This window comes from Syngnathus typhle, linkage group LG1 (assembly GCF_033458585.1).
Source record: "Syngnathus typhle isolate RoL2023-S1 ecotype Sweden linkage group LG1, RoL_Styp_1.0, whole genome shotgun sequence".
Taxonomy (NCBI): domain Eukaryota; kingdom Metazoa; phylum Chordata; class Actinopteri; order Syngnathiformes; family Syngnathidae; genus Syngnathus; species Syngnathus typhle.
Window position 1 is genome coordinate 22,047,779 of NC_083738.1, and position 9,636 is coordinate 22,057,414.

The 9,636-nt window shown below is 41.3% G+C and overlaps 1 protein-coding gene across 1 annotated transcript; it reads left to right on the plus strand.

Annotated features, from left to right (window-relative positions):
• The first annotated feature begins 416 nt into the window (after positions 1–416).
• On the plus strand, positions 417–9,421 carry LOC133160621 (forkhead box protein N2-like). Its single transcript, XM_061288448.1, has 6 exons — positions 417–592; positions 841–1,080; positions 3,595–5,567; positions 5,966–6,087; positions 6,903–6,958; positions 8,422–9,421. The coding sequence occupies exons 3-6, from the start codon at positions 4,998–5,000 to the stop codon at positions 8,775–8,777; spliced, it is 1,104 nt and encodes a 367-aa protein (XP_061144432.1). The 5' UTR covers positions 417–592; positions 841–1,080; positions 3,595–4,997; the 3' UTR covers positions 8,778–9,421.
• Positions 9,422–9,636: the final 215 nt, after the last annotated feature.

A 9,636-nucleotide genomic window follows, 5' to 3' on the forward strand; every position in this document is an offset into this window, starting at 1 on the left:
ATTAACGTTAGAATTTGACAAGTTTAATCAAACTGTCATTTATCTCGCGCTGTTGATAATGCACGCAGACAACAATAACAGTAAGGGAAAGGCTAACATTTATTAGCTATCTGCAGCGGTTAAGTCGCAACACAAATTTTGCACAACTGACAGCATCGTAGCAATATAAGTTGAAACGAAAACTTTACCATGTTTGACGAAGGTGGAAAAGGAAGTGGGGATGAGCAGTCTCAAACGTAGTAATTATTAACCAGGAAGGAACCCGAACATTCATAAAAGCACCATAAAAATTGGCTTGACCTATTTTCTGTCTTGTGATTTAAGAACACTAGTTCACAACTCCGGCGCTTGATGGCACCGGCAAACCAAAGGACCCAGTCATTTTCAATTCACATTGGTTTCCTTGCATAGGAAGTTCCTACTCAGGAGTCCTGAGTCACTGGAGGACAAGCACCAATTTTACTTCAAGGAGGCTCTCTTCTCCTTCTCCTCCACCAAGAAGATGGGCGGCCAAGAGTTTTGCGACCGCTACCAAGAGCAGCTGGAGAAGGAGCTGGTGGAGATGTGGGAGTCGTTCACCAAGCACAACGAGGTCAGCAACATTAGTTGCGCACGTTAGCTCAGCTCTGCAGGAATGAATGGCATCAGTCCATGTCCAAAAATGTCTGACGGGACCACCGGTGTGTGTGAACTGGCGCTTTTATTTTACAAAGGCGGAAAGGTGAGGAGGGCAGGCAAATAAAAAAAAAGACAAAAATGAGAATCCCTTTGTTGTAGGGTAGACATGTTTTAAGGTCTGTATAACTGTAAACGTTTTTTTTTTTGTTTTTTTTTGGACAGTCAAAGAATCTGTTCAGTGCATTCCGAACTCCAGCCGTGCTGTTCGTGCTCGTCTGCCTCCTGTACGAGCTGTCGGGTGTGCTGCTCTTCGTGGGCCTGTCCACCTTCGCCCTGGTGTGCGACTGCGTCCTGGGCTTGGTCATGATGTCCATGCTGACTTGGGCCTTCATCCGCTACTCGGGCCGCTACCGGGATGTGGGCGGAGCCATCGACCTGGCGGCGGGCACCGTGCTGGAACAGGTCAGATGACGTTCGTTTGTCTTGTGATAAAACGCGGAGGTTGGGATTGAAGTCACACTTGATGTGTGATCACTTGGTAACTAGATTTGCAAAACTCTGGGGATTTTTAACGTTGAAAGTTTTGTGTGGGAATGAATGGGAATTTGTGGGATTAAACCAGGAATTTACTAAATATAAAATTTGCTTTTGACCTAGAATATCGGGAAAGTGTATTTTAACACGGCCCACCATTAGTATTAAAAAAAAAATGGGGGGGGCCGTTGATCAGAGTGAGAAAGAAGTACCGTTTTTTTCCGTGTATAGTGCGCAATATTTAACTAATTTATTGTCCTAAAATCTGGGGTGCGTATTATACATGGGTACAAAAAAAATTAAATTTTTTTTTTTTTTTTTTTTAAAGAAAGTCATGGTACAACAAAACCAACAACAGGACTGACCGACAAAGTCGTGGAACAAAAAGACAGGGTGACATTACCAAAGACAGGAACAGAATGACAGTAACACATGCAATGATCCAACGGTGAGCGAGGGGCAGACAGGACTTAAATACAAAACACGTTACATCGATTGAGGTGACACAGGAAGAGCGGGGTGACACGAACAGAAACTATGGCAACCTAGACACATAGCAAAACTGGGGACGAGACATGACAAATCTCCCCCGAAATAAAACTCACCTTTCTTCTTGTTTGTTGTCAATCGCGCATCGCATTCAGCCATCCTGCCCAACACACTTAGTAAAATTCATAATTGACGACACATCGTTTGATGCGATGGTGCAATCCTCGATGGTGTGTTATTGTCAAATATTGTTTGTTTTTTAATCTCCATCGCGGACCGGACGTCATACGGAGGCCGCCATTACAGATGCGCAGAACGGTTGCGCAAGACACGTCAGCTATATAAAGAGCGAGAGTTCAGTTCTCCACCTATTAGTTTCAATTCACAGTTTAATTAGCAGTTTCAATCAGCAAATAACAAAATGCGTATTACAGGTAATATTTTATTTCACAACACTTTACCTTGTTCCTTTCGTCTCTGCTGTTCATTTCAAACACGCTCCATACGACCGCAATGCTCTTGTATCAGACGCTCGCTCGATCACCTGCTAGTTTGCCGTCTGTCACAATGTACCCTACACAAATCCGAAACATTTGTTGCGGCTCCGAGTCACGACGAGGGGCAAGTTTTGGTTTCCAAGGGTGTTTTTATTCCTCTTCAACGTCTCTCCCATACAGAGCCGCCTCTTTCCCGTGTGCGCACGGAGCGCGGTGGTGCGTTTAGGGGCAGTCGGAGAAATCAACGCCAACAAAAAAATGACATCCAGCCTAGTTAAGACCATACCAAAGACTATAAAAATGGGACCCATTGCCTCCCTGCGTGTGTGACGATCTTTGGGACTTAAAAAAAAAAAAAAAAAAAATTAAAAAATGTTTTTAAAAAAATTCATAAAAATTGGGTGCGTATTATACATGGGTACAAGCTTTTTTCCAGCATCGGCATGCCATTTTTAGGGGTGCGTACTATACATGGGGGCGCACTATACACGAAAAAAAACGGTATATCCAAAATTGTCAGCCCAAAAACTGAGTCACATTTTGGTGAATGTTATATATTTTTCTGAAATGTATTCTTTGGGTCAATCCATGTGTGTGGGTGTTATTTTTATTTATTTTTTTACAAACTATTGTTTGCTGCAATGTTCAATTGTTGAACAATACTGCCCATTTGGGGGGGTTTGATCATATCACATGAATCCTTCTCATTTTGCTTCTAAATGTAGTTGAGATTTAGCTACTTTTCAGACACTGTTGACCAGATAAATTTGCAAGCACAAACGCTACACAAAATGCTTCTTCAAAGAAATGAAAAAAAACTTTTATTAGTTTCATCCTTAAAATATCCTCTTGGTGTATGTTAACACACTTTGCACACATGATTTGTGTATTCCGAGATAGGTGAACAAAGGTGGATCGGCGCATTCCGTTTAATGTCAGTGCTGAATTGTGCTTTGTAGCAAAAGGTTGCTGTTAGGTCACCTCCAATTGCTCAGTCACGGGAGTCTTTGATGCTCTTCATCGTAAGCCGCTGTGTTTTCCCAGCCTATATTCGGTCATTACAGGCCTTCTGGCATGGGAAAATCGGATGGCGCGTTATCACAAACAGTGAAATAAGTTTGTAGAAAGTACTATTTTTGAATCTATATCGTATGAATATGGACCATTCCACCCAAAGCAAAAAAATATGGAATGATTCCTTCCTCTCCACCGTGAAGGCTGTTTTGAGTTGAAAGAAACAATTTGCAGAATCAAATCAATGACAAACACGTGCGACGTTGTGAGAAAGTGCAAAGGCCAATCCGAGTACAACAGCGAGCAGTTTATCGAATCAATCGACACTTGTTTGATATCATTTTGAAACCATTAAACCAAACTAGCTACTCGAGTGCTAATTATAAACAAGCTCACATACACAGTACAAAATCAACTCAACTGCTGTCTTGTCTCCCGCCAGGCCACGGTGGTGCTGAACAAGTCGAGAGAACAGAGGCTATCCAACGTGAAGAGAGGACCGGCGAGGCTTTTGGTCATCTCGACGCCACGCAAATCTACAGCCGACACAGAGCCGCATTCAGCCTTATCATTGCGCCCCCACCCCCCTTCCATTTCTTCTCCCCTAACCCTTTCTCTGTGAGAACATACAACACCAAAAAAAAAAAAAAAAAAAGCACAAGAGAAGGATACATTCCCAAAAGCCAGCATGTTTCATACCCGCGTTGGGACACAAGCTGCCTGCTTTGAAAGCATCGCACCTTCTGTCGATCCTGCCGCATTTCCAAAAGATTCACCAGGAGAAATTATTTCCAGCGGTTACAGGCTTCTTTTTGCACAATTTGGTTGTCTACCTTATGAGGATGGCTTTTGCAGCTTTTTATATGCATATTTTAGAAGCTCAATTTATTTTCTTTTACAGTGTGCCTTGGAAGCGTTCCAGTCTCGATGGAGACGTAACATTCCTGATCAAGTTCGGTTGTTCCCTTTTGCTGAAGTAGCAAGGAGGAGATTGTTGCAGTAATGTCACCAAATCAGACCACAGTAGAGCGTGAGCCTAAAATGAGCGTCAAATGTAAAGAATTTCTTATGGATGGCAGCAAAAGGCTACTATTGGATTGATAAATTGACCACTTTAACAGATAGGCTCCACGTCTTTGACCCTGACTGAGAAAATGAGTTTTTTTCCTGTGCCCATTCTTTCTTTACCCATCAATATTTAAAACACCCACAAAAAAAAACCCTCACAAATTACACATGAGTGTGTATTATTTGTGAGTGTATATCTTGTGAGAACTGTGGCCCTTTTGTCGTCTCTTTGATTTTGGTTGCGTTAACTCCTTTGCAAAATAAACAAAATCAATTACATAGTTTGCATTCAGTCGTAATATAGCTTCCACAATGTGAATGCTAATATACAATGGCAAACTCCATGGTCACACAGCCTAGCCATTAGCATTTATGTGTTTAATGCTAGTGTTTTGTACAGTAATGATTACTTCATTTGGATAGTTTTACAAAAATAGTAGTTTTCCTTAGAGTTGAATATAATTATTTGGATTTGGATTACACTTTTATTTGAATTAGGGAGCTATTTTCATAGAAGGAAAATATTACTATGAAGATTATTACGACTATTAACTCTCACTTTTTCAGAAAGTGCGACATAATAGTCTCTGAATGTCACTTTGTTAAATGTTGGTAATAAAAATCAGGAAAAGTGCTGAGAGCAATACTGGACTTCCCCAATATCCCAAATTGAGTACCAAACCTTTATTTAGACCAGGATTTATTGATCATGTCAGAAATGGAATTAGCCCACATTTTTTCCCAGTGGCATTTTTCCCCCCCCAGAGGTCGTCGTGAATGATGGAGAACCTGTGCCACACCCTGGCGCCATTATGCCCTTGTCCTGCTGCTTTTGGGGGCCCTTTCTCCTCCTCTTGCCACATGACTTCCCTTCCCCTGTCACCCATCTCCTTCCCGCCGTCACCGACCACAGCTGAGTCGCTCCCATCTTCCTCCTCTTCTTCCTCCTCCTCCTACTGCTCCCCGCTTTCTAAATGCATGGTGTCCCAACATCTGGAGTGTCCCCCGGGCACGTGGGACCAGGATGACCTGACGTGCCTCAGCTGGTTACACCAACGGGGCAACCTTCTCCCACTCCAGCCGATTCCTAAAGTGACGCTGCCTCAGACCCGGGAGGAATCCATACGGGACCCCGCTTCAGCCAAGCCGCCGTACTCCTTCAGTAGCCTGATTTTCATGGCCATAGAGGACTCAACGGACAAGAGGCTGCCGGTGAAGGACATTTACGGCTGGATTGTGGACAAGTTTCCCTACTACAAGACGGCCAGCGCAGGGTGGAGGAACTCGGTCAGGCACAATCTGTCCTTGAGCAAGAGCTTCTGCCGCATGGATAGGGACAAAAGTCAGGTAGGTGCAGTGCAATAACACCCACGTCTTACCTGCAGAACTAAATCTATCGTGATGCATTGAGACACAACTTTTAATTCATGCCGTGACTGTCTCATCATCTTTACCCATCAAAATTAGTAATTGACTTTTGGCATTATTGCAGTGATCAGTGATTTTATTCTTATAAGTAATACAAAATCAAAACATCAATTACGGATTGCCACAAGGTTTGATTTTTGGACCCAAACTTTTTCTATTGTGTAATAATGACCTGTTACTTGCAGGTAATGTAAAACATGCTTTTGGTCAGGATCAAATGTATATCTATGTAGCGGGCTTTTAAATGATCAAATATTCCTTTGTTTGTCCCACACAGGGAAATTCCACTTATTCTACTCTTGTGCGGTTGTTTTCAGTCGGCAGGGAAAGGATCTCTGTGGCGCGTGAATCCAGATCATCGAACGTCGCTGTTGGAAGTTCTTCGGAAGACGCACGCCTACCACAGCAACAGCAGCAGCCTCATAAGCAAACCTGCCTTGTAAGAGCAATCACACTTTCATCATTTGTCCGACACATTTCTTCCATTTCATTTGTTGAAATTTCATCTATTGGTATAATCAAACCACTGTGAACAAAACTAAAATAACCCCATTTGTGTCATTTTTGTTAGTATAATTAAGGATGCCAGAAAGATGAAAAAATGGGGATTAGGGAAAAAAGGGTTTGGAGTTATTGTTGTCTAAATTCAAACAGTCCACATAGCATAAAATTGATAAAATATGAAAAACGACATTCAGACACACTGGCTTTTTTTCTGAGATGTTTTGCAAGAGTCATATGGGAGTCATCATCATGGTAATGTAAATTGGTCCAGTTATTGGACAGTAAAAGTCACCTGTGTGTGTGTGTGTGTGTGTGTAAAGTTGTGTAACTATTCATAACTTTACTGACCTGATAAAATTAAATATACTGTAAACATTTTATTTATTTATTTATTTATTTATTTATTTATTTATTTATTTATTTATTTATTTATTTATTTATTTATTTATTTATTTATTTATTTATTTATTTATTTATTTATTTCATAGGGTGGCATTGTTGCACATTGATTAGGACACTCACCTCACAGTTAAGAGGGTGTGGGTTTTCTTCAATTACCTTGAAAGTGACAAAAATAGCTCAATTATATTTACTATTAGTCAAGTAATTCTTTTTCTACTCTTATTTGAATCCTATTCTAAAGTAACAAAACTCTTTCCTGAGTACAATTTGTGACCAACCTCTAAGATGAATATTTAACCATCTCCATTGTTGGGCTTTGACCTGATATGTTTTTAAATTGGATTCCAGGTTGGAAGGCGTGGACTATGGCGTGTCTGTAGTGTGCGACTCCATGGAAATGTCAGGTTAGTACCCAAAAAGAAAACAAGTCAAGGAGGGAAAAATACAATCTAATAAAAAAATTCACAATACTTTTACGAACATAGTGAGGCCAAGATCGAAATGTGATTAAACCAAATTGTTTATTAAAATTAAAATACGCTGTGAAGTCCATGGGCAGATTAAGTTGACATGACAATACACAGAGGGTTAAATCTTATTGGAGAAAAATATATTGCGTACCGGAAGCAGTTCGTCCAATAGAAATGCTTCAATCTAATGAATAAATATGGTTTAATGGAACAAATGTCAGAATGTAGGTTGTAATTGTAGTTAAGGGCTTCTAGTAGGGCCTTGCTGGTCCCGCCCACCCGCCGCGGGTAATGAGTCAACTTAAACCCAGTCACCCGCCTGTGAGCCTTTATGAATTTGAGCCTATAGGATATTTTATCAGCGGTGTAACAGCGCTTGCTGTCACTTTTACTGCCGCCGCCTTTTCAGCCTCTCTCCGACGTTCTCAGCATGTCACCGACATTGTTCCTGTGTTTGCCTTCTGTTACCATGGCTACAACCTTCTATTTCCGTGGTAACGAGCCAATAGGCTCCTTAATGTTGAGCGCCTTTGACATGCGGACCTCCATATGGGCTCATCAAGAGCTTCTTTACAAATAATGTCCACTTTTCTCTGCGAAATGTGCCTCTTGTGCGCCAATGTAATTGATTGAAATAATCAAGTATTGTGGTAAATATCCCCAAATGTTTTTTTATTTTACCATTTTAGCTGAAAGCCTAGGGTAATAATGATTTAAAAAAACAACATTGCTTTAGCGTCATCTTGTGGCATTATTGAACCCCACATAGTCACGGGTCCTCATTCACATAGTTTTGTCTATTTGATTATGGTTCATATTTTTGGTAACCTGTTCGCCTATATTCTGACAAACTCACCTATTTGTTGTTTTTGCCACCATCTGCTGGAATCTTGGTTACATAAAAACATGGAACGCTTTGTTTTTGTTTTGTTTTTTAAAGCAAAAGTGAACCCGTAAGATTTGAAGTGAAGTTTTCACAAATTTATACTTGCGCAATTTCTTCATATGACCCAGTTATTTGCAAAGGAAAATAGCACCGTTTGTCATTTTTGTGCTCATCTGTCAAAGAAATGATCAAGTAAATTGAATCTGTTTTATTTGGATGAAAATAGTGCTTCCTAGCTATCTAATGACATCTTGTCAAGGAACTCAAATGAAGTCAGTTGAGAGGTTTAGTTGAGACAAAAGTAGTGCTCTGCTGATATCCTTCAGCATCGTGATGTCAAGTAAGCGGGAGTTAAGGTTAGGAGGAGGAATTTGATTTGGACTAAAGTCGTGTAGAGCTTTGCTACTATCCTGTAGCATGTATTTCCAATTTGTATTTATATATGTGTAAGTTATGTCTGTATGTATGAATATAATAATGTATGCAGGCTGCGGTCTTTTGTCCCTTCCAGATTGCCTCCCTCACACCCTGATGCTGTCGCTGCCGTCGCCCCACAGCCCCAGCCAGGATAATCCCGCTTTCTCCGACCACCCGGATTTCCCCTTGACACCGGAGCACGAGGAGTTGGTGGCCATCGAGCCAGTGGAATACCAAGCGGAGGATCTGGGCGGGGATTTGGACAAAGACCCACTGGGCGACAGCGGCTACATCGAGCTGCACTACTACCAGTCCCCCGAGTACCAGTATCTGGTCTTGCCCGACGACACTGAGCTGGACCTGGAGACGGTGGAGATTCTGCAGCTGGACGCCGAGGCGCAGGAGGCGGCCGGCTCGCTGCTGGATTTAGCAGGGAGCGGATATCAATAGCCATCTGAGTCTTTGTTGTATTCTTATAGGTGACAACATCACTGCCCAATGATTGCAAACTTGTAGCTTTTTCTGATATGGGTACTACTAGTCTGCATCACTTGATTTTAAGCACTTGATCAATGCACCAAGTACAGTAGACAAATGTTTTGAGACACTTATAAGTGTTTTCCAAACACTTTTACATGTTTAAATTTCCTGCAAAATGACAAAAATGAAGTAAGCCCCTCAGTGGCTCAGTACTACTAGTACGTCAAAATTGTCCGAGGACAAACAGTATGGTACTACATAGACCTAGAGCTGGATGACGTATAGTCAAAATCCTCGATAACGGATCCGGGCTACAGGTCACTAGTTACACCAAGTGGTTTTAATAGTGCAAGACGGTAGTTTACTAATAAGGTTTGATTGAATACTAGTAGGCCAAAAGTGGCACTAGTAGTGGAAAATCATGTAAAAAGTATTTTTGCTTACACATTTTTCTAATCTAACAAATAAAATGTCATTCTGTTATTGTGACTATAGTGTCTTTTTTTCTGGTTCAGTAGGACATGTCACTTTCTATGCCCTTTTTGTACTTTATTTTCCCTGTAATCAATCAGCATTTTTGTTGACTGATTTACTTTTCTTGTTCATATTTTAGTGCTAACGTGGAGTAACATAATTGTGTTCACGTTTTTCTGTTTTGTTTTACAGTTTTGCATGTTCCTTACATTCATTTACAAGAGCCGCACAGGAAAACTGATCAGTTTTATCCATCCATCCATCCATCCATTTTCTGTACCGCTTAGTCCCCACTGGGGTCGCGGGCGTGCTGGAGCCTATCCCAGCCGTCATCGGGCAGTAGGCGGGGGACACC